Source organism: Gymnoscopelus braueri (assembly GCF_963280865.1).
Source record: "Gymnoscopelus braueri genome assembly, chromosome: 20".
Lineage (NCBI taxonomy): Eukaryota > Metazoa > Chordata > Actinopteri > Myctophiformes > Myctophidae > Gymnoscopelus > Gymnoscopelus braueri.
In genome coordinates this window covers 11,234,828-11,260,876 of record NC_137622.1, presented here as the reverse complement: position 1 = coordinate 11,260,876, position 26,049 = coordinate 11,234,828, and the positions used below count along the sequence as shown (strand labels likewise).

General features: G+C 44.2%; 2 protein-coding genes across 2 annotated transcripts in view; one reads left to right on the top strand and one right to left on the bottom strand.

Moving 5' to 3' along the window:
* Positions 1-6,500: 6,500 nt before the first annotated feature.
* On the top strand, positions 6,501-10,973 carry npas4a (neuronal PAS domain protein 4a; the record flags this gene model as incomplete). The annotated part of the gene is made up of 8 exons (XM_080415349.1): positions 6,501-6,675; positions 7,517-7,671; positions 7,777-7,879; positions 8,009-8,318; positions 8,550-8,659; positions 8,826-8,961; positions 9,072-10,825; positions 10,945-10,973. The coding sequence occupies 8 exons, from the start codon at positions 6,501-6,503 to the stop codon at positions 10,971-10,973; spliced, it is 2,772 nt and encodes a 923-aa protein (XP_080271475.1).
* A 9,882-nt stretch (positions 10,974-20,855) lies between these two features.
* The window catches only part of mrpl11 (mitochondrial ribosomal protein L11), a 48,386-nt gene continuing 43,192 nt past the window's right edge, over positions 20,856-26,049 (bottom strand). Inside the window, exons 4-6 of the mRNA XM_080415356.1 lie at positions 23,481-23,574; positions 22,787-22,946; positions 20,856-21,099 (exon numbers count right to left, since the gene is read on the bottom strand). Of these exons, the coding sequence (XP_080271482.1) occupies positions 20,994-21,099; positions 22,787-22,946; positions 23,481-23,574 (360 nt within the window). The 3' untranslated portion in view covers positions 20,856-20,993. The remainder of the gene's footprint in view (positions 21,100-22,786; positions 22,947-23,480; positions 23,575-26,049) is intronic.

Genomic DNA, 26,049 nt, shown 5'->3' with positions numbered 1-26,049 from the left:
ACACAGCATTAACATGATGACAATAACAATGGAAGTGCTAGCAATTCATGCTGGCCACTAGTGAGACAACACGGGGTGAGTAGGACACTAGGACATATTTAGTACCTATGAGACTGCAGAGAGAGGAGTGCTTTTTGTTCAGAGAGCTCCTGCATAAACATGAGTTTTATTTTGGTTGAGCATCGAAGCCGACATCATCACTACACTCAACATTTTGAAGCGTCTCTGGAAGAACTTCCATGATCGTCCATAACCACAACCCAGTCAAGATGAGACTCACCTGTGCAGCAGGTAAATCAGGATGTAGAACTGTCTTTCACATTATCTTTCAATCTGTTGTTACTTATTCTGCCAAGAAAACAAACAAAGAAAACATTAGAGCCTGAATTATTTACCGGTCAACCAGTTTCATCAGCTGACACTGGCCTATCACAGATCGGTATTGGTGTACTGTATATGTTGTCCGATAAACACTGAACACCTTTTTAAGAACATAGTGTGGTTAAAGATGCTTGGGGTAATTAAAAAATGATTTTACAATTAAAGTGTATTTTGTACCAATTTTGGTGATATCTTTGATTTAAGATCTCCTTGTGCATCTAAGAAAATCGATTATTTTATCTTAGACATTGAAAGCCTGAGTAGAATATATAAATAAGCAATGCACTGCCTCGATACAAATTCAGAAAAGTAACTATAAAAGTAGCCGACTACACCACCTAGAAATTGGTGTCTCTCCGTTGGCCTATTCTATGCAACACAGGGTCTTTTAACTTGGGGGAAGAGCAGTCTTTCAATCCAACCAAACCACAGAAACCAGATTAGTCTAAAATGAAATACATAATCATTAAAACTCTGTTGCAGATGGGGATCTAAAACCCTGGTTAAAAACAGACCCAAAGTTAAAATAATAAAATAAAATAGAATAAAACACAAAATGATGGCGCCCTCAATTCAATAAAACAATGTTAAAACCGGAAGGCAAACTAATACTGTCCATAAAATCGAGCCAAGATAATCCTGGCATGACCGGGGGGAGCCTTCCTCAGCCGTCATTCACCCTGGCTGCACCAGCTGCCTCATCCACCACCACAGGATCTCTGGAAACGTGGCTTGTACTCACCATTTCCCGGCAGCGAAATTCCTACACGCCCTACCAAACAAGACGAGTGCTACGTTTAACTCACAGGGCAGACAGAGTATTACTAATCTGCTGCTGTGGTTGTTTCACCTGTAGGACTCGGTTCCTGTTTCTCTGTCGACCCTCTTGGCTTAGCCGTCAACCTCCAAAGTCTCGCACACGTCCTCCCCAAATACAGTGAGACAGCCTACAGGAACGAGGTGGGGAACCTGACTCAATAGTGCCAGGAAAACACTGGCTCTCAGTGTTGATAGCACAACAACACCTTTCTCAGGCAACTGAGGAAGTTCGGTATGGGCCCCAAGGCCTTCTACAGAGGAACCACCAAGAGCATCCTGATTGGCTGCATCACTGCCTGTTATGGGAACTGCACTGAGAAAATAACCAGAGGCAGCCTGTGTGTTGAACACTGCCAAGGACACTGGCACTTTACAGCTTTTACATGTACACAGATGTTTAAAATAGATATTTATAAACTGGGAGTAAGAACCTTGCACGCAGCATCTTCAAGCACCTTAAGTGCTAGTCCTTGAGTATAACTTTTTTGTTTATTTCCTTGTTGTTGTATGTTTGCGTTATTATTATAATTATTATTATTGTTGCTACTACAATGTTGTGAGGAACTAGAACAAAATAAGTCTACTCTTACAGTATGTACCTGTACACAAGATGTAACAATAAAGAACACCTTGAACCGCTTGCTTCTCGGATCTGTGTTCCTCCCACAGTCTGTCCCTATGACAAGCAGATGGCGGACAGGACACACCCCACCTGTCAACACCATAAAATAATGTAGGCAGCCACAATTCAATAAAACAATGTAAAAACCGGAGGCAAACCAGTACTGTCCATAAAATGAAGACAAGATAAAAGAGAGAAACGCTGGCACCGGGAGGGAGCTTTCCTCGCCCATTTTCTTTACTTGCGGTTGTATGTTTACTATTACTATCATTATTATTGATGCTGCTACAATGTCAGGAACCAAAACAAAATACATTTTACTTTTATGTACGTGTATGTCTTAACCGCCTTCTCTCGCTTGCCTTTCCGGTTGTGTTGCTTGATTCTCTGTTCTGTGTTCCCTTTACGACAAGCAGACGTTGGTCAGGACACACCCCTGCCTGTCACCAAACAACATTCTCACGCCAGTGCCACACGGAATGTCTATTGTGCCTCATTTCTCTCTGACTGGGGTGTCCGCCGCTTCTTAGCTCATGTTGACCTCCCTGCCTCCTTTCTATAGAGCTGCGCAGTGCAGGGGTTAGCATGTTTCCTCACAGCAAGAAGATCCACGGTTCGATTCCTGGTGGGGGTGGCCTTTCTGTGTGTAGTTTGCATGTTCTCCCCGTGTTTACATTGGGTTTCCTCCCACACCAAAATACATGCATTAGGTTCATACTCCGGCAGTGCCCTTGAACAAGGTATACTGGCATAACAAGTGGAGATGGTCCCTGAGCACGGCACTGCTCCCTGCTCCTAAGTAGATAGGTTGGGACACATTTATCCAAGGGGGATAAATTACACCTTTTGTGTACTCCTTTGGCCTCCTTTTAAGTGTCACCTGCTTTTCTCCAGCCAAAAGTCCCCTCTGTGCTCTGATTGGGCGCCTCAGTCTTGTGTCTAATTGATAGATCCTTTGCGATCATTGGGCTCAGTCAGAGCTTGTCATGATCAGTGGCAGAAAGAAAAGGGTTAACACAACATATAAAACACACATGCAACACGACTAATACAAGAAAATAACGGCAATCAGAAATAAGAAAACCAACCAATAAATACCAACATAATACAATCAACACTACACACACTAACTGCAAAGAAATAACTTGACCTCACTAAAGAAAAATACAAACCCATAATACCTACTTTCTGCAGACTGACAAATCCATCTCCCATGGGTCTAGCCGTGCATTGTAAAGGGGATAGACACTTCGACAGTAACTCTGGGGGAGCCCGGGTTCAAACTGGGAACCTTCTGTTTCACAAGTGGCCGCAGTACCTCCTGAGCCACTACTGTCCTTTGCCATTTTGCCTCTCTTCAAACTAATAATAACAAAATAATGTTTTGTTTATTCTAAAGTATGTCACCATAGCAGAATTCATTACCAAGTCTTGTAATGTTGGTCATAGGCCTCTGGGGGACAATTCTGGACACTCAAAAACACTGTATTACTGTATGTTAGGGTGCAGTTATCAGAACACATTCCAAGATCAGATGCAATTTACAACAATTTCAACAATTTATGCACATTTAGTTGCTGTACATGTAGCAAAAACAAAAAATGCAGTCTCCTCAATGAACCAGGTAAACATTTTAACTTACAGAAGAACCATTCTGCTTTTGTAGTTGGGTGACAAGAACAGACTCCAGTCACCTCACCTTCAACTGTAAGATCAAGACCAATGGAAACACTGCTGAGGACATGAAAATGATTGACTGCACTGCACCAACAGTTAAACACTGACGTGGAACCTCCACTGAAGACAATCCGAGAAGAGACTACATGAATCAAGAGCAGTGCTGACATGAGGAATGCAGAATGCAAAACAACTAGTAGAAATGAAAATAGCAATTGAGTTTCAAGAATAAATCAATTTCCATATCCCATATCAATATTATAAGTCCATATCCTGAACTCTGTGAGGATTTCCTCTTGTTGCAACAACGGGGATGTTTCGTCCCTAACTCATTTTGTAAATGAAGGAAAAAAAGACCTTGGGAGAGGGAAAGGACAAACACAATCACTGATAAATAACAAAAGAAAATCCTGAATGGACCAACGTCTAACCTCACTGCGACGTTTCATCACAAGTGGATGATGAGAGTCTATTTTTGGCTCCGAGTCAAAGCATCTTGCCTATAAATAGGACAATTGGAGCTGCTGTGCGGGGGCGCGTCTTTGCAGTGGCCGTGTCAGTCACCGGTGAGATGCTATTTATAGACACATTTACCTCGTGTGTGTGTGTGTGTGCGCGCTGCAACACAGTGGTACCGCAATGAATGAATGATGTACGTGAATTTACCCTTGGTGATGATGAATGGTCTTTACGCCTCATTAACTCGTTAATTATCCCGCAATGTTATGCAATGTAATGTTATTACCAGGCAATTAAAACGTGGTAGTTTCCCAGACACAGATTGCCATGTCAATGTGCAGAATAGCCTAAATAGAATATAGCCTACCTGTAACTGTAAGTCATCGATCGTTGTAGGTGTGTAAATTGTTCAGCTTGCTATGAGGAGATCATTTTACACATTTTGTTTGTTTTTTCCTATGGCGTTGTAAGGCAAAATACACACTGCGCATTAAATAATCAAATAGCCTGTATAGCTACCATCACGGTACTGCGGTTTGAGACTAGTGTTTTTTTCTCAAATCAAACAAACGATCATCTTTATGCTACGTTTACGCATCCATTGTATTGCGTTCGTTCAGCGGCAAAAACAATCAAGCCTGTTACTGAGGGATTTGTCATTCATTAAAACATGACAGAAAAAGGAGCTGGATGATCATAAAACTATACGAGCTTCAATAATAACCTCAATAAATGACCATTTGTGTTTCACACACCACCATATGATATGGTGTATGTACGTTTATTGACTTACTGATGTATATTGACTGGTAGCTTTAATACAGGCCGAGGTGGACGGGCTGAGCACTGAGCAGCAGTGTTGCCAGCTTATACGAGAGAAACAAGCAACCAGGTCTATAAAAACAAGCCCAAAAGAAGCGAGCCTTTTGCCCTTTAAACACATACTGTACATTGGCTATTTGAAAATAGCAGATATACAAGGTCACACCTTGTAGATCTGCTATTTTCAAAAAAGTATTGAAGAAAATGTGTTAAAATGTGTATTTTTTAAACATTTTAACAAAACAAATTTTGTATGGGGGTCCCACTCCTTGCCATAAAAATAAAATAAAAACATTCAAGTGGCATTTCTTCCTCGGCCTAGTGGAATGTGCGTGCAAAATTTCACAGAAATCACATGCTTCATGATTTGAGGCATTTTGTTGAAAATGGAGCACTCCTGCAAACTTTGGAAGCCAATCTTAGCCAATCAGGATGACATCTGAAAAATCTGAAAGACCCGTTTTGTTTAATGACTATAGAGATTCTGTGTATTTGCGTGATGTTTGGCCAAAATCTGTAGGAGTACTGTCAAAAAATGTGACACACACACACACACACACACACACACACACACACACACACACACACACACACACACACACACACACACACACACACACACACACACACACACACACATGGACGGTGCAAAACATCTGTCTCTGCCACGCCTTCGGCCTGGCGGAGACAATAAGCAGCTACACACTTTAGAAACTAGCCCCAAAAACCTCAACCAGCAACAACCAATATTTACAAGCTACTTTACAGAAAAACAGGGCCAAAGTCGCTTAGAATAAGCGTACATGGCAACACTGACACAGAGCAGAGCTACAGCTTTGTATGCATCTCAACGCTCCCGAAATACCCCCCCCCCCCCCCCACCCACCAATACACCGGAGCCCGGTGACTCCGTTTACGTTTCACCGGTTGACTCCGCCCATGCTCGGTTTTGACTCCGCCCACTTACTCGGTTTTGTCCAAATCGGGCTTTTTGCGTCGCCGGAGCTCCCTGCTTCACGGCCGACGTCATCAGAGGAAGGAGGGGGTCTGACGTAGGAGAGAGAGAGTCACCGAGAGGAGAGGGCAGATGATGAGGAGGGAGGAGATTGGAGGAGAGAGTTGCAGCACTGCTCTCCAACACTGATATGAGATACATCAGCCCCCCTCTTCTCCTCTGGCCCCCCCTCTCCCTTCTACGTCGGCGTTGGTGCGTCGGGGGCCCCCCTACTCCAGGCGGAGTCCCAGCCTATATAAGTCACCAACGAGCAGAGTACCCTCACAACAACCACTATAACACGAGTTGCCCGAATTCACGGGCTAAAGAAGAGACGGCTCCACACATCAGCCGCAGATTTGACTTACTTAGCCTATATATCTGACAGAGGGGGGACATACACCCATCCATCCACCAGCAGCCAATCTGCAGCTGGACGGAGCCTCAGAGGCAGAAAAGACAGAAAGAGATAAACAAGGAGAAGGTTTTTAAAACCTTGCTCTGGAAAGAGAGAGAGAGAGAGAGAGAGAGAGAGAGAGAGAGAGAGAGAGAGAGAGAGAGAGAGAGAGAGAGATGAAAGTCCAATAGCAGCAGCACAGCTTCTGAGGCTCATTCACTGTCTCTGTGGCATATCTTGGAGACAGGAGATCCCACAAGACTTCAACTAAAGCTCAACTAGAGCTCTGTTAAGTAACATTTAGAGGAGTTATTCGGTAGCACGCTGCAATGTATCGCTCAACTAAAGGAGCGTCTAAGGCTCGGAGGGACCAAATCAACGCTGAGATCCGGTTCCTGAAGGACCTGCTGCCCATCTCTGACGCAGATAAAGCACGGCTCTCCTACCTGCACATCATGTCCCTCGCCTGCATGTACACCAGGAAATCTGTCTTCTTCTCCCAAGGTAAGAGGGACATTCTTGAGAACTATACCTGTTGATTCATTTGTTCATGTTAACTGTGCTAGAATACAAATTCCTTCATACTAGGCAGCCATTTTTCCCCACACAGTTTGTTTAGCTGGCTCGTGGGTGGAATCAACAAGTGTCATCGCGTGCAACTTCTTATGGTTGAATGGCATCGCTTAAAAAACACATTCAGTACGGTCGATTATCACCAGGGGTCATCAATATGTCCGTACATGTGTCCGTGGCAAGACTTGTACTTGTTCATGGCACATTTTAGATTTTGTTTTAACATAACATTATAATGTTCTTATTTTGATCATAAGACCCAATTATTGAATGTCAGTGTCCAGGTTTTCTTCAGAATATGTATGACACTGATTTACTATGTATGACCCCCTCGACCCACTTTGAGGACCACAGTACTAGTATACATTCAGGGCTAGTTAATATTTGTGTCTATGGCCAAAAAATAAATACATTGACAAAAATGTCCACCACAAGCCGGCATGGCGATGACCCCTGATTATTACTAATGATAAATAATGACAGAGGCTGGAAATATTACAAGGTGTCGCTGTCCACGGTGCTGAAACGCGGCTCTCGGGGCGTTTCAGCACCACGGACAGCGACCTACTGTACCGTTTCACGCGTCGCTGTCCGCGGTGCTGAATCCACGACGGACGCTGATGGCTGTATTGCGGGGAAGAATGGGGGCAGGAATGTCGCGTTTATGGCGTACTTGGATGATTCCCCCCCCCCCCCTTTTTCCTTTTTCTTTTTACATTTAAACAAAAGTGATAGCCTCTAATTTTTTCTCCTCTTTTTCTATTCACTTTAGAAGCGGGGAGTGCCCAGGATACCGCTGGCTTTCTCTCATTCCATGAGCTATCAGAGTTGGTGCAGGCGCTGCCTGGGTTCCTAATGCTGTTGACGGGGGAAGGGAAGCTTCTCTACTTGTCAGACAGTGTCTCCGAGCATCTTGGCCACTCCATGGTCAGTCAATGTCCCATGTAGACCATTACAAATCAATAAACTCCCTTTTTGTATTCCTACATTTTTTAGCATTTCATAAATAACATGCATGTTATTTCTTTCTAGGTTGATCTGGTTGCCCAGGGGGACAGTGTGTATGACATCATTGACTCCTCAGATCACTTCACCATGAGGACCAACCTGTCAAGCACTACATCACCTGAGACAGGTAAGAACTGAACAGAAACGGTACCCTTCAGCGTTACCGTTTAAAATGCCCTAAACAGCTGCATTCAGTCAAAGAAAGTGCAGTTTGGTACTCTATTTTCACCAACCATCCTTCTTCTTCTCTGTGCAGACCGCCTGTTTCGCTGTCGCTTCAATACCTCAAAGTCTGTGCGTCGGCAGAGTGCCGGGGACAAGCTGGTTCTGATCCGTGCTCGCTGCATCTCTCCCCCCGCCTCTACCGCTGGCTCCTACTGGACCTCCAACCCTGTTTGGGTATGTTTCTGTACCCCTCTGGAGACCAGTCCCTCCCGCACCTCCCTGGTAGGAGAAGAAGAGGAGTCCATCCCCACCTCCTCCCCCTCTGCTGAGAGGAACTTCTTCCTGGCTTGTTTCCACTCGCAGCATGGCAGAGACATGAGGCTTCACAACGCACAGGAAAAGTGAGTTTACACACACACACATGCACACGCACACGCACACGCACACACACACACACACACACACACACACACACACACACACACACACACACACACACACACACAAACCCACACACACACACACACCTGTGGTTCACTTTTTTCCATACACATTATTCTTTTCGTAAAGTGACAACTAAAATAGTAAAAACCACATTATCCTAACATGTCTTCTCCCACTCTCCCCTGCAGCGTGAGTGCCTATCTGGGCTTTGATGTGGCAGTTCTTCGCTCCCGATCGTGGTACAGCCTGCTCCACCCACAGGATCTGTCACATGCCTCCGCTCAGCATCGCAGCCTCTGTAAGCAAAGAGTCCTTTCTATGCAACCTACCAGTACAAAGCATGTTACGATGCCACACACCCACACAGTTACACATGCACTGCACCCACTGGCATAATCACATGATGATGATGATTAATAGTAGTAGGACTCACAGGCTAATGTTGTTGTTTGCTCTCCTCGCAGTGAGAGAGGGAGGGGACGGCAGAGCAGAGATGGTGGTGCGACTGCAGGCCGAGGACCGGTCCTGGGTTTGGCTCTACATGGTGCTACAACTGGAGACTGGAGATGTCCCCATCAGCAGCAACAACTACATGATCAGGTATTGTATTGCCTTAGTTACCACACCCATTGATTCCCAGCTCAGATATGAAATGATGAACAGTGAATAGAGAAGTCTAACCATCGCTTTTTTGTTAATTTCCTCCTTAGTGATTCCGAGGCCTGGGCAGTTCGTCAGCAACTTAGCACAGAGCAGACCCAGCTGACGCTGGTTCTGACTACTGGTACCTCTCAGCAGGAAAGCCTTAGTCTCCAGTCCCCCCTGTCCAGCCCAGATCAGGTCTTCACCCCAGGCAGCAGTGGCCTGTCTGCCCAGTCATTTGACTTCAGCACTGCCGGCTGCAGTGTGGGCTCTTCTGAGGAACCAGGAGGAGCTTCTGTTGAGGCCATGCAGCTGGAAGGCGACCCTCGTTCCAGTATCTCTTCTCTGGAGGAGGAGACCTTCTTTCAGCAGGTGCAGTCCACTGGTCCAGAACAAAGCCCCTCGATCGCCTCCTCTCCGACCCCGGTTACTGTCGCAACAGTGGCAGACTTAGACTTCCTAACCCAGAACATTCTGCTGCCCCCGTCCTTCCAACTTGAGCCCCCACTGCCTGCTTTCCCCTTGCCCCTACCACTGGTGCCCACCTCACAGGCTCTGCAGACCAAAGAGCTAGTGTGCACGCCTCCATACACGCCACAGTTCGGCGGGGAGGGATTCCTGTTTGGTGAACCCCTCTTTAGTTTTGACCCCACAGGCACGACCACACCCCCACCCTCATCCACAACTGCCACTGGCACCACCTCCATCGCTCCCTCAGGCTCTCCCTCTGCCCCACCAACAACCACCTCCAGCCCTGCTCCATCATCCACCCTGTCCACCAATTTGCCCCTGGCACTCCCTATCCCAACCACAGACATGCTGTTCTCCATTGAGCCCTGCACCGGCGGTCTCTACGAGAAACTGCCTCCGACCCCCGACAGCCCTGGGGACAGTGACTGCACGGTCATGAACCTGCCCGAAGTTCGAGGCCCACTGTACGTAGACGTCCCCCTGGGACCTCTCCAATGTCCACCCGAGGGCCTCCTGACCCCCGAGGCCTCCCCTGGCAAACAGCCCTGCCTCTCCTTCTTCTCTCTGGAGAGAGAGAGGGAGAAGGAAAGGGCAGAGATCTCCCTGTTAGCTCAGCATATCAGCACTCTGGCAGAGGGAGTCTACCTGGACCCTCTCTTATCCAAATTCTCTCCTCCCTCCATGTGCCCTTCCCCTTGCTCTCCATCCCTCTCCCTGGATGGAGCCGATGTTGATTCAGTCCACATGCTTGGGGAGTTTTATCCCGTCAAAGTGTGGCGAGGTTTGGACACTCCAATGTTCCTCGATGATGATGACTCTCTGTTTGAAGAGAGTGTCTTGGACAATCTCTTCCAGGACTTTTCTGCAAATCCCCAGTCTCCACTCCTCTCCTCCCCTTCTCCTTCACCTTCCCCCTCCAGCCCAGCCTCTCCCCAGACCCCCGTCTGCTGGCACCAACCCTCCCACTTTGAGGGAGTGGGCCACATCTGTAGCGTCCAATCGACGCAACATAGCTCCATGGCAGGGAGCGGGACGACTGAGGCCACAGAGGCAGAGGGGGAGGGCGAAGCAGAGGAAGCTATGGAGGTCGAGGTGGCATCATCTCCTATGTCCTCCTGCTCCTCTGTCCCGGCTTCTCCTCCCCTCATCCTCATGGCCTCCCCTGCCCCCGCCATCTCCACGTCTGGAGCCTCACCCTCGTCCGCCGTGACTTGCACCCAGTCCCTCCTGGAGGAGCTGGCGGCTCTGGAACCCATGTTTGGGGCAGGTGCCTCGATCGCCCCTGGTTTAGGGCAACAACCTGAGTTGTATCAACTCCAGTGTCATTCATCGCCGCAGTACTTCCACAAAGGTGAGAGAGCGATCAGTTTTTCCTCTATGCATAAACTGTTCCTGGATATAAAGCCAAGTGGTGGAAGTCTGAACATAAAATTCTAACCTCTCTTTCTCCTTTTCCTTCTTGTGTTTCAGATGGGAGTGGAAGTGTTCCTCCGTTCTAAAATAAGTCTGTGACTTACTTCATTAAGTATGGCATATTGTCATATTTTGTGGAGCCCTGTTTACTGAAAAGTAAAAAATTATTAAGTGTATAAATATACATAATGTATATACAACTTAAGGACTTAAAACTCCTACATGTCTACTGAGAACAAAGATTGGAATTCTATTTTTGTTCATTCATTAATCTGTGTACTATTTCTACTGCAAGACTGGTGCAACATTAACAATGGTGCATCCACGTGGACCCTTTAAAAGCAAATGGATGCTTTGTCAAATGACCCTTTTTCAAAAAGCTATTGCTCAACACTTTTCAATTGAAAATCTGTAATTTATTTTAGCAACACTTGTCAAAAGGGTCATTCACAAAGTTTAAATCTTAACTGGTTTTGAGTCCATGCGGTGTCCAGCTTCTCTGTAATATGAGCTTCACATTATGACCAAACAGAGCAGTATCTCTGAACTTGTACGCGCTGTTTAATCTCCAGACGCGCATTTGTATTCACTCGTAGTGAAAAAAGAAAAACCTGTTGTGAACAAAAAAGAAAATAGTGCTAATTATAGCACTTCTGCCTGATGTCTTGCAGCAACGCAAACCCAAACACTCAAATGCGCTGGATAACTATGTTTACAAGCTCTCTAAACACTTGCGATGACAGCTATCAGTGGTCTTAATGGCATCATTAATCAGAAGCATATTTCTATTTAAGAAATGATTCTATCCGGTTATCGGAGCCAGCACTCAGCCATACAAGCCACACTGAACTCCTTAATTATCCCAGCTAAGCTTAAAAACCAGAGACGCTTTGAGCTTTGAGCTTGCGGCTGCAGAACCTGTGACATTCCATAAGTATCTCTCTCTATCTGAAACCTGTGTATCAATGTGATGTGCAACTGCATACGAAAACAAACTTACAAAAGAAACCACGCGAAGAGCTTCTGGCACCAGAAGGTCTCAAGAATGTCAAAGCAAAGGTGTCCATGGCTTTTGCCTGATGGAACCCTCTTTGTAGAGATCGTCTGGAAGAATGCTGGGACTCTGACCATGGCGCCAACCCACCGCTACATCGTACTGTACATTATAGACTCTGAATGTGGGCTCTGCAGGTCAGCCTTGGCTTGAGGGCAGTTGGCTGGATATTCTTGCAGCATCAATATTTGCAATGCTGGCAGCTTATAGCGGCTCCTGTGTGCTTTGACACGGCCATGACCTGCAAAAAAGAACTTTTTATCCATGTCCATTACAAATGGACGGTACACATCGTGAGCTCCGCTGGGGCTTGCGGTGTAGTTTGGCACAAACTGACTCTGAATGAGTGATTCTTCTTTTTTGAGAGGGGTTAGAGACTATGATGAAGGTTTTGTTTTAAAAAATGAAAAATAGGGATGGGGTGCTATTTCTATTTAGTTACCAAGCGACACGGGTAGAGAATGGTACTATTCCCATGTGTCGACATGCTCACGTAGAGTTGTCTACGGTCAAGTAAAGGATTGATTCCTACGTTCTAGCTATTAAAGGCTAATTTAATATACGTGTAAAAGTATTATATTGTATGTGTGATGTTTGAAAAACAAAGCAGATGTTAAATGCATACGCATTATTTCTGTGGATACGGCATACAGTATGTTCTTTTGAGAAAGATTGTACACATTTGTACATTTGTATGAACTATAGCATAGCTATTGGTCTGTATAAAAGACAAGAGATTTTTATTGCCCAAGATGGAATATATATATATATCTTTATTGAAGAATGGACATTGTGGATCAGTGTTCAATTGTGTTGCTAATAAGTGTATTTGATTGTCAAACAAATGCATTTGTATTAAAGTGCACTTAAAGAAGCTGATGTGGTCTGTGTCGTCACAGTAAGCTCCCCCCAATTATCATCCTCCTCCTCATCTCATCATCATCATCCCTGCCTCGCTCTCCTTCCCTCCCTCTCTCACACTCTCTCCTCTATTTCTTCCCCCGGAGTGAGGTCCGCTCAGCAACAGCACTGACGCACACGCATGACGAGACAGAACGAGACGCAATCTGAGTCACACTGACGCACAAGCACTCGGCAGCGAGGCTCTCGTGCGCACGCGCACAAAAAAAGAAAGAAGATAGGAAAAAAATGGCTGGCTGCCATCCTACTTTAGATGATGTGCTCACACATACGCACGCACACGCGTAAACCCTAGCCACTCCCACCACCACACCCCCTTTTACAAATCACAGCATCCCACACTGCCAGGGTACCTGTGATGCTGTAGACTCCATATATAGGCATCCCCGCACCACAGCTCTGATTCAAGTGCCTTCTATTCTCAGCCTCCCATTGAGAAAGAGAGCTGAGCAGAGGGAGGGAGAGAGGGGGCGAGAAGGGGCTAAAATTGGAGGTACAGTAAAATAGGGATGTGAGACAAATGATGATGCCTTGTCATTACAGGATGGAAAGATGATCCTGATCAGAAATCACAGAGGAAAACAGACATCGGGTGGCATACTGTACACCCTATAGGGAACATTTAAGTGAAAAACACCTTTAGGTCTGTTTTAATACCTTAAGACAAATTTATGCTCTATTTTAAAACGGTGTCTCGAGCTGAAAATAGCCGATCTACAAGCTCACAATGTGTTGCAGTGCAACCACACGTTGTGAGCTCATGCTTATGTCTAGATGTCCTGACAGCCTTTCTTCCAAACATCAAATTCATCATGTAAAATATGTAAAATAAACAAAGATGTACAACAAGCAGTTTATTCCAACATGTGAACATTTTGTTCCAAATCCTGCCTGCTGCAGTGAATCTGAGCAAAGCTTAACAATGCTACACAGCCCACTGCTACTATCTTGTGGACTACAGAAGAACTGCAACAAAAATCATTTTTTAAGGTTGAAACTAAGCACAATATACTGCAAAAATATGTTTTCATACCATACTGAAGGAATGGATTACAAAGGATTCCTTGAAAATCATACAAACTACAGCAAGCTTTGTAAAATGAGTCAACAGGCTAAACATGACAGACTGTCAGTGTTATTGGAAAATATGGTCCCTCTTTCTAGTGCCAGCCAATAGCATAGACTGTAAGAGGGCAGAAGCCTATACCCACATTTTTGGACTAACTGCAGAGATATGGCTGACTGACTGACATGTAAAAGGAATTGTAATAATCAATAGGCCTACAGGAAGAAATTAAGGCATGCAAAACTATCTCAAGATCCTTAAATGAGAGGAAAGGGTTTAATTTAGGAAGAAGTTACCATCCACAAGAAAGTTTGTTTATTAAATGTTTAGGGCCAAATCAAACATACTGTAAATGTTTTTCTATGTACATTTGAGGAGAGACGTCCCAGATCTTTAGCTATACCTCTGATGGAGTCAGAGGGAACAAATTACCTCAGTCTCCCATTTAGCTTGCGTTTTATGTACATAAAAGAGACCACAGGGAAGCATAATATATAATGAAATACAGAATATAGAACCTTATGTCGGGATAGCTACTCCACACATGACAGGGTACTGTTCCCGATTGTGAGAGTCAGATCAGAACCTTAGGTTTTAATATCGTTATTAAAAAACATTCATCGTCTATTAGGCTTCTAGGTCTTCTGATTCGACTACTATGTCTATGCACCTTTATGCCTTAAGGACCATACCCTGGCCTGTGCATTTGGTATTATCTTGGCTAAACAGCACCTTGGTGTATTGTTCCTCTAGGTTGTAGACACTATCTTGATTGAACCTGGCATCATAAAATACAGGTATTTTGCTTAATGTGAGTGTGAGCACCTACCACAGGCTGCTCACCCAACCTGCTTTTGAAATGCCAAATCAAACAACCGGTCGAAATTCTAATGAATTTGCTGAGACATAGGCCCTTAATAAAGTGACGTTCCGATTAGAACGTAACACCAATCTTAACAGAAAAAGTTCGATCTTTTAGCTTGGAAGCAAAACGCTGTAAAGCAGTAACCTGTGAATGCCAAGCCCACACTTGAGACAGTCTGTGTCAGAGTGCACCGGCATTAAAATGGCACAATTCCCTGAATCATTTGACACTTAAAGCAGAACTGAAACGTCTCCAGAATGTTATTTACGTTCAAAAGACAAGGAAAAGGAAGCTGAGGGGGAAAATTTGTTTCTCCAGAACCTTTGGTTCTCGGACCTTGATCATAATCAATTTATGTACGTGAAGACAGTGTGCTGGACTCCCTTTTTTCTGCTCTTCAAGTTCATTACTCAGACGCACCTGTCCACTCAGTAGGTGTGCAAAAGGACTTTTTCTTCTAAATATGAAGGTGAACCACAGATGGGGTAGAGCCATTGATCAGTCAGCTATTTATTATGGACAAAATACGAGGCCCAACAGTGTCCAACACAAAAAGCCATGAGGCAACATGGGGTGGGTAGGTATAGTAGGGTTCATATGTAAGACTAGCCCATTCAGATGAGAGAGAGAAAGACCGGTTCAATCTTGTTAAGAAGAACAGGAAATATGGATAACTCAGATCATGGGTAGGAAGTGAGATGTCAGATCTTATACTATCAATCTTACCAGTAATGAAATTCAAAACGTCTTCACAGCAGTGGTGGAAGAAGTACTTCAGTTTTCATCTTCACGCAGCTGATTGCTGCTCAGATGGTTCTGATGAGCGCTTGGGGGGGTTAAGTTAAGTGTCTTGCTCATGGACACCTGGGCCGGAATCAAACCAGGGATCTTCTGTTTCCCAGGCAGCCTCTCTACGCATTAATAATAATAATAATACATTTTATTTATAACGCACTTTACATTTTTGGAAATCATAAAGTGGTACAGGGTTTAAATCAAAAGGCACAAAAATAACAAAATCAGGGCATAAACAACAAGGTTACTAAAGTTAAGTAGTAAAAGTAGCAATGCCACAATGTAGAAATACTCTGTTACAAGAAAAAGTCATGTATTCAAAATGTTACTTGAGTAAAAGTATACAAGTATTGGAATCAAAACATCCAAAAGTAAAGCTACTTATTATGCATTATGTCCCATTTCAGTAGTTTTTTCAAAAGTTTCAAAAATAGCAGATCTACAAGGTCACAACGTGTCGCATTGTGATGCATCGAGGGCTTGTAGATTGGCTATTTTCGAGTCTGTTTTTTTTATCATAATGTAAAGATACAAAGTAAATATATTATAACTAAAGTTATCTAATAATTGTAGTAGAATGAAAAGTACAATAATTCCCTCTGAGATGTAGTGGAGTCGAAGTATAGTATTGAAAAATTGACATAGTCAAGTGAAGTAATTAAAGTGCCTCAAAATTGTACTTAAGTACAGTACAGTAAATGTACTTTGCTACTCCACAAATGCTTCACAGATGTCAGGAGTTGTGTCAGGACAGGCAGTGTCAACAGGGTTAACTACTACTGTATTGATTGTGCTAAAGTGATTTTTTTGAAAATACTGACTGAAATGGAAAAATGCTGATATTTGGCCAAGCAGTCGGTCAGAAATTCACACTTGCGGGCTTGTCTTTTTTCGATTTTATGCTCCGATTTCCTGAAAACCTGCAAACGGGTAAGTGCACGGGTAACATTATTAAGCTAGGGCTGAGCTCTAACTTTATGGCTCCTGATTTTAAGCAGGGCAACAGAATTTAGGATGTCTGCACGCTCTATTCAGAGTGACCAATTCCTCTGTGACAAGACCTCAATAGTGCAGGTTAGGGTCTCCCCTAACCTGGCAGTGAGAGTTTTTTTTAATTATCCCAAGCTTTTGCAACCCCATTTTTTCCACCCAGTTTTTTTTTTGATTGAATATTTTATTAGGCAAAAAATGTAAAACAGCACAGTTACATTTAAAATACTTTGTCTAACAGGTCCGTTCATAAAAGTCCTTGCGGACTTGTTTCCAATGAGTTTCCAATCAGTGCCAATGTTCTAAGTAATCCTGGGCGCTACACTCCCTCTGCCAGCCTAGGGAGAGCCCAGCGCAGAGCTCATGCCTCCTTCAATGCATGAGAGCTAACAAGCCTTCTTATTGCCTGACAGGGGGGAGTTTCCCCGGTTGGACGTAGCTCCAACCTCTGACCTAAGGCTTTGATGGATAACAAATATGAAAAATATCACCAATAATCAAGAGATTATTAGAATTAGTCACAATAAAAGACAAGAAGTCTGTGAATTCTTGAATAACGCCCCTATTAGATTTAGAAGGCTTATAGACAAGAGCATAGGGTTAAACAGTTTCTTCCAATAACACCACTTAATAAGTATAACAACACTTAACAGCAATCCTAGGTTGGTCTCAGAGACAGGAACATCTGATATTCCCTCCTCTATGCCCTGTTCTCTCTCTCCACTTTCCTCTCCCAAATACATCAATACACTTAAATGGAAATTAAATAAAATACATAATAAAGCCAGCCCCATAAAGTGCATCTTCCAGTTAAGATCGCCTAGAGTTTTAATCTAACTACACTCTCAGTGAATTCATGTGCGAACACACAGGGGCTATAGACACTGTTGTGTAATTCTGCACTGGCTGCTCTGCAACCTTATGTCCAAAGGGAGCAATTTGAAGAAGAATCATAATTTCTATTCTAGTGGTGTGAAGGGAAGCAACAGAGGGAAGTTCACAGCCTATGATTTTGGATGGAGGGAGCACAGCCCTCTTTAAAATCCTCTCATCATGATGTCACATTATCGTACCACACCAAGACAGAAAAGGTCAACACGCTTTCAAAATAAGATCTGTAAAAGTTTTCCACGTTTTCTCATTTGTCTTCAAGACAAAAGTGTCACGTTGGCCTCCCACTTAACTACATGAATCCTGTAAGTAAGTATCCTTAACTATAATTGTCTCCATGGCATTAAGTTTAATTATTCAATGAAGTCAGTATCCTTAAGTATAATTGTCTCTATGACTATGTCTTAAAGCCTCACTATGTAACTTTTGTTTAATGAATAACATTTTTATCCAATATGGTAGAGTATGTTAATATAATATAACTTATACAATTGGTGTGGTTGTATTTTGTCGCCCTGCTCTTCTATTGAGACATTTAGATTGTGTCAAAGGTCATGTCTCACCTAGACACAAATTCTGACCTGATGGTCGAGATTGAATTTATCCCCTGAGCAAGCAGGCAGGCTCTATTAGCTCAATGGTAAAAAGCACTTGTGCAGGAAAACGGGTTCAAATCCGGGGTAGAAGAAAGTTACAGTCAGTATCCTTAATTATAATTGTCTCTATGACTATGTCTTAATAAAGTATGAAGTAATATTTTTTTTTATATTAGGCAGACATGAGGTGGTCAACTGCTTCCATGTTATTACAGACTAAAACACAAAAATGAAGATAACCCTATACAGTAGCCTATACGATTTGAGTACATTTTTTAACAATTCTCATGACTGGCATGAGTCACAGGCCCAGAAAAGCGAGTGTAGACCAGCTAGATTAGTTGTAGAAAGTAATGAAAGATTGCTCACTTTAATTAACAATCAAAATCTACTTTTTAATATAATTTGTTTTCATAAAAATATATTAAAATACAGACAGGCTACACAAGGGAGAGACATCAATCTACATGATAAATACAAAGTCAAGTGTACTAGGCATTGTTCAAGTTAAAGTAAAATGTATCTGTGTAGGGCTGCATGATTATGGCTCAAATGATCATCCATCCACTTTGCTTAATACTGTAATCACGATTATTAATCACAGTTATTGATATAGATTTTAGGTGGATTTTTTTAAATTTATGTATTCATTTTCTTAAGTCCTTTTTTTCTTGTTTATTGGTGTCATATCTTCGGTCAAATGATATGTACTGGTCTCTCTGATTTTCTCGGACCCCCATCTGAAAACATTTTGTGCCAGGGACCTCAATACAAGATTTGTGTTGCTAAAATGTTTACAAAATATTTCAAATTGGTGGGTGGGTGCTGCCAAATCATCTGGCAGCAACACTGTAACAACACACTCATTTCTCCAGCCTGCAGCCAAACCGTCTATGCAGATGCTCGTCCGGAAATCGATACCATTCTGTAATTCTCTACAGACGATGAAGAAAGAACAAGCCTCAAGTATTTACAGCCATGCCTTATTTCACAGGGAAAAGAGAAAGAAAATAGCAGAAACAACTATGAGTAGAGTGAGTCAATCTATTGTTTATTTCAGGATATTTTCCTAATTCAATAGCATTATTGATTAATGTGATCAATAATTGTGTCTGTCACAAACATACAAATCAGAGGAGAAACTTGAAAAACATGGATTTTTTTTAACACATACTGTATCTGGGGCTGCATTTAATTCTATTGCACAAACGTTTTTTTATGGAAAACTGACAGCTTTCCCAAACTCCACCAAAAAATATCAAGCAGCACTCCAGGGTGAGCCTAAAGCCAAATGTAAGAATTCAAATCCAGTTCTACCAGAGCTGAAAATTGTGCACAACCAAGAATCTAACTCGCCATGTTATCTTAAAGCAACAAGCCCCAAGAGGCTGTGGTTTACTGTGATTTTAGAGCAACTATAAGGGCCGTTGTTAAGCATGACACGGAACAGAGCCAGTGGGCTGGCCCAAACGTCACTGAAAGACTTCATCACAATGTCGCAATGATGTAATTTGGCTTGCTGGGAGGCCTGAAATTATTCCCAGACTTGAACATAGCTCAGGCAGACATTTTGCTGTGGTCACATCTCTTACACCCCACCCACTGACTTGACCATCGCATGGCTGGTATCCTCGAACAAACAAGCATAATAAAGATAAAAGATATTGGATGTTCAACAGACAGACCTATTCGAAGGGAATGATGGTAATCGGTATAGACAAGAGATGCGTCTTTGTAGTATTTCTCGGAGTCCTCCAAAGCAGCCACTTTGCCTGGCTAGCATGGTAAGGGGTGGTCATTGCAATCTTTTATGCAGCTATACATTTGGTGGGTTTTACCGTATCACATCACATGTTTCCTTTTTTGAGAAATTAATATGCACAGTTAATTCATAATATTTGGCACCAGTGGGGAAAGGGGACAAACTTATCTTGGGAAAAGAGGTAATTGAACACTTATTGGACATTTTAATCATATTTTTTTTTTTTTCATTGCAATCCAGTATTATCTCTATTATTAACTTGTTGTGTAATGTATTTGTTGTTAGCACAGTCTTGCATGCCACACCAACATTTCACTGCTTGTACAGTACCCGTGAGTGACAAATAATCTCCTCTTGATTCTTAATGGATTCTTGGCTCAAACAAACACACAAACCGTTACGCTGAGACTAATACACAAAATACACATTTGAAATTATTTCTCAATAATCTTTACTTTCCTCTTGTCACCGAATCCTCCCTTTCACCCTAAGCCTACTGCATAGCATGCAGAAAAGTACTGTGCACGCCGTCTCACATAATTCCCTTTTCATAACTACCGATCTTTGGGCAGACAGTTGCACAGCATCATTTTTATGCGTGCATAGCCTTCGTGCATATGGCCCCTAGTCGTTTATAAATAATAAACACACTCCCTCAGATCCCAAGCTAATCAGTTGCAGAATATGTGCAGACCAGGGAGTTAGGAACCCACATGGGAAATAAGAAGTTTCTAGAACTCACGATTCAGTAACAGCAGAACAGATGTTGAGGCAGAAATCTTTATGGGGGGCATAGATGGATTGGTTAAATGATAAGTGGATGTGTAGTACATTGAATCATAAATTCTGTTAATAAAAGCTCAATAGGCTGTCTTAGTTTATTGCCAGAAGAATGGGGTTAAGGATCCCTTAAATCACCCTTGCATTGTGAAACCCAGATAATTTGGTGTGAATGAGCCTTCATCAACTCCAGACCAGCAGACGTAACTCATCAATACAGTAGAGGACCACACAGGACTCTGAAAGTCTTACATGAACAAAATGATTTTTAATAACATACCAAATAAACAGTACATGACAGGCATATGGCATGTGTATAAATGCAATATAAATACATTGTGTGTGTGTGTGTGTGTGTGTGTGTGTGTGTGTGTGTGTGTCTGTCTTCATTTCTTCTTGTCCTCTGCTGCTTCGGCCGCTGCTGCTGCTGCTTGAGCTTTAAGTGTCTCCTCTCTCTGTTCCAGAAATACTTTGTATTCATCAGCTGACAGGCTGAAAAAAGAGATAGAGAGATGGAGAAAGACAGAGACAGACAGACAGACAGACAGACAGACAGACAGACAGAGAAAGAGACAGAGAGAGCAAAGGGAAATGGAGAGAATGAAAGAGAAAGAGCCAGAAAAGCGGTTAACCACTTAAGTTTGATGAATACTTAAATATACAAGAAATATCAAAAAATATCCACTTTTTTTTTGGAGATGTTAGCCTATAATGACGCCAGGTTGAAAAGTGGTTAACGCATTGTGGGCGGGAACCCCTATTTGTAACTATACCCCCCTTTTGAGGTTCTTGTTGCTATGTACAGTATATAGCAACATACATTTGTTGTAATTTTTGAATACATATTTGAAGTTTTTCAGAAAATTTAGGTCAGGATTTAGAAGGCGTTTTTAGAATCGGCTTCAGGTCTAAATGGGTTAAATAAACATTTGCTCCCGTTTGTACAGATCATCATTAAAGGTGTCACAAAAATGGCAGATCAAATTGTGACCTTAAAAACGGAAGAGCCTGAATAGTACCTGCTTTTTGATGTGGAGTGCACACTGCAGTTAAAATAAAAGCCACTAGATGGCAGAACTCCTACTTTACAGCTTGAGTTTCCTCACCTACCTGCAAAAATCCACACCAGGATTAGAATTGTCTTTTTCGACAGTGTGGTTTAAAAAGCTTAAATAAAAAATAAAATAAAAATCGTGACCTTAAAATCCAAAGTAAAATAAAATCAGAGACTTGGAGAATTGTGACAACCCTTATCATCATGTGTCTGGTTTACTTTGCCTCAGTCAAGCTGCTGTTAACTCGACTCCAGTTGGTCCAAAATGCACCAAATCCTCTTTTAATTAAGACTAAACGAAGGTCTCATATTAGCTCCAATGTTGGCCTCTCCTCATTGGCTTCCAGTCAAGTTTAGAATTATTATTCTGTTTTAAAAGGAGAGTGGACAGTGCACCCTCACCCACACACACATTTTTCTTTATTTAGAGAGACAGCCGGGAAAGCTGAGAGAGAGACAGAGAAGTCTTCAGGCGGATTTAAAAACGGACACCCCCCTTCAAAGGCGAGTGGGGTTCTGGAGGTCATTTGTGCGTTAACCGCTGCACCTTTGACAGGCACTGTAATTCATTTTAAAGCACTGGCTCCAGGCTATATCTCTGAATTATTACACTTTAACAACACTGAGAGAACCCTTAGGTCCTCGAACTTCTCCTCTTGCTTATTACACAGGTAAAGCTAAAGTGTTTGTTGTCTTCCCCATGTCGTCAGATTATGAAAGTCAGTCTATTTATAAATCCTGATGCTGGTTTTATGCCGTTTTATTTTTAATCATAAATGTTCTCTAGCTTTTATGTTATCCCACAGTTCTTCTGCCTGTCGCTAATCTTTTATTTTTTCATTTTCTTTTTACTTTTTTTGTGTGCGCTGTGCTTGCTGTTGTAATTTAATGTCTTTGTATTCCTACTGTGAAGCACTTTGGAACCTTGGATTAAAAAGGTGTTCAACACACACCGTATTACCCACTGAATCACTCCCCAGGTGGTGATAAAGTAAAGTGGCTTAATGGATCGCCGAGAGCCTCAGTCAATGCCAAGTACTGTCACTGTTTTGTTCCGTTAAATAGACTTTAAATGAAGGACACTGGTCAGAAAAGGGGGGAGGGGAGAGTGAGAGAGGGACTTACTCGTTGACGATTTTGATGCCCAGCGAGCGTGCAGAGCCTATGATGCACTTGACGACATACTCCATGGATGCGTTGCGACTTTGGAAACACTCGTCCAGAGATTTGACTTGGGCGATCTCGTACACCGACCTCACCGACACGATCCCAGCCACCTCATGACCTACACACACACACACACACACACACAAACACACACACACACACACACACACGCAAGTCTGTAGATATCGTCGCTGTTGGGTGGAAACCTTGTGTGTCGTATTGCTCAAGGACACTTCAATACAAAGCCAAAAGGGATCGAACCGGTCTGGTCTACCTCCTGACACAGAGGGTAATTGCATATCGTTGCTGTCGGGTGGAAACCTTGTATGTCCAAAACCATTACTTTTCAGTAAAAGGAAAAAACTATCTTTGTGAAGGGAGGCAGAAAAAGTCAACCATCAACGTGTGGGAGGGCATCACTCGGAGCACGAAGACGGAAAATCCATAACTCTCTTGTCTTAGCGCACTGCTGTACTGTCTGTAATTGCCTGCCACTCCGTTTGCCCGTTCATGAATATAACATCAATCAGAGCAAACCTGTGTCTCCTGAAGGCCAGAGAGAGCGAGACACACGTTTGTTACAGGCTATGCCCTGTGGATTAACTGGCTAAGAACTGTTGGTGAGACACATTGGCGTAGTAACACAACTCACCTGTCCTTCCTGCACCTTTCGCGATGCCTGCTGCTTGCTTGAGGAAGTAGGAGACCGTGGGCTGGCCGATCTTCAGGTCATATGTTCTGTCAGGCTGGGGTAGACAAGAGAGCTTACCTCAGATCATTTGTTATCTGTCAAACCTTACAAAAAGGCAGGCAGAGATACTGCAGGTTGGGCTTGGAAGGATCCTGCATGGCAGGTGATTAGTTATCAGATTCAAGGTATATATCAGACTTGGATGTGACCTTTCAAACGCTGGGAATGACCCCCACCCACCCACCACCCACCACCAAACGGAGATACTGGCTGTAAATGGTGCGTTTATATAGCGCTTTTATCCAAAGCGCTTTACATTGATTGTGCCATTAACCCATTCACACACACATTCATACACCGATGGCGGAGGAAACCATGCAAGGCACCAACCTGCTCATCGGGAGCAATTAGGGGTTCAGCGTCTTGCTCAAGGACACTTCGACACTAACTCTAGGGGAGCGCCCCAGCCCGGGATCGCACTGGGAACCTTGCGGTTTTCCAGTTCACACTACCCGGCCACTCTACCCCTGAGCCACTGCCGCCCCTTGGCTGTAATGGTGCAATGAGTTTCAAGACATTTTGTAACAGTGTAGTAGTACTAGCGTGAGTATCATATCAATTACCAAGATAAGTGAGAGAGAGAGAGCGAGAGCGAGAGAGAGAGTGAGTAACAGAGTGAGGCGTAGGCAGGGTGCGGACTACTCTTAATGAGGCATGAGCTCCAATTTTTTGTGTGACAGCCAGTAGAGCGTAACTTTTGTAGTTCCCCTTTCAAACCTATTTCCCTCTAGTCCTGTCCTTTATTTTGATTTTGAAATACATGTACATGTCCCATAACAGATGATGTATGTCCAATTACAACTTGTATAGGTCAATAATAGACCCTCATCAGATTCCAAAATAATCTGGCCTTGTCACAGTTCAGGCTTCGCCTCTCCTCCGGCCCCGCCCCCCCCCTCTCGTCACTAACTTTGTGCCTGTTTGGGAGTCAATTTGAGCCTTTGTTTGTCCGCGGCTCTCGCGGCTGGTGGCCCTTGTGCCTAATGACTTTCCTTTATAATTATTCTCCCAGCCGTTGGTCTGTGCTTGGACATTGTTTGGTTTGTGTGTGCTACCTGCCCTGTGTATCTTCAACTGTCTTCCCTCTATGTTTGAGGGTTCTGTGTTTGTCTTTGAAGTAAAGCCCTTTGTTAACCGTCTCTCTCCGTCCGTGTCCTGCATTTGGGTCCTACCCTGTTCCACTCAAGCCCACACCGTGACAGAATGTCCAAGCCATACAGTGACCCAGCGGGACTCGTGTCCGTCGCCTGTCAGACCGATGGCTTCGGCCTCGGTCGGCCTGCCCTGGAGGACAGGTTAGACTTAATAATGGATATGCTAAACTGTATGGACTCACGCCTGCTCCACATGGAGACCATGCTGGTCCGGACCCAGGACATCTGGGAGCGGGTCATCCAGGGGTCGGGTCCGCCGCCGCGTTCTGGAGTGGCGATGTCGATCCGCTCCAGCGCGCGCGCCACGTGCGGCGGCTCGTCCAGCGAGCCGAGTTCGTGCGTGCTTCCCCTGGCATCGTCTTCCTCGGAGGCGTCGCTCTGCTCGTCCTCAACAGCTCCACGGGAGTGGTCTCCTCCCCGACCTCGGATCCGCGAGAAGGTTCGCCGTCCGAGGTCTCTGTCGGCGGAGAGTGGCCACTTCCCCCGCGAGCGGGAGAGAGCCCCGCGTCGGCGGGTCGTCCCGACGCGCCACCGCTCCACTCCGTGTCCTGTTCCAACCGTGCCACTACGTCAGATCCAGGTTCCGACCGTGTCACTTGGTCCTTGTCCTGCCCCGTTGATGCCATCTGCCCCGTCGATGCCATCGGTTCCGTCTCCCGGCTGGGAGGTCCCGCCGGAGCCACTCGCCACCGCGAGTGGAGAGTTGGAGACGGAGAAGGAACGGCGGAGCCGTTTAGGTCTCTGCTTCTACTGTGGCGTGGGGGACCACCACATCAACAACTGCCTGGTGAGGCCCCCACGTCCCAAGAAGTGACACTAAAGTTAAGTTCTTGTTCGGTTTTGTTTCGCTCTTTTTCTAAGAGTTGTTTTTCGTTCTAGTTTTGGTTTTTGGCTCACCTCCTCTGCCTCCTGTTTTTTCCTCCTGTCTTCTCTTTCCTCCTGTCCTGTCTGCAGCTCCTGTTTCGCCCCGGGTCGGCGGCGGCGAACGACGGGCGGCCCGCCGGGACGTCCGAACCTGGACGTGCACCGCCAGTATCCAGGTGCGGTGTACGGTCCTTCTGACTGGTCCGCGGTCCCGGCGGGGCCGCTCGTGTCCCGTTTTCCGGTCGTCGCTGTCCGGGGACTTTCCTCTTCTGCCTTGGTTTTGGACATTGTTTGGTTTGTGTGTGCTACCTGCCCTGTGTATCTTCAACTGTCTTCCCTCTATGTTTGAGGGTTCTGTGTTTGTCTTTGAAGTAAAGCCCTTTGTTAACCGTCTCTCTCCGTCCGTGTCCTGCATTTGGGTCCTACCCTGTTCCACTCAAGCCCACACCGTG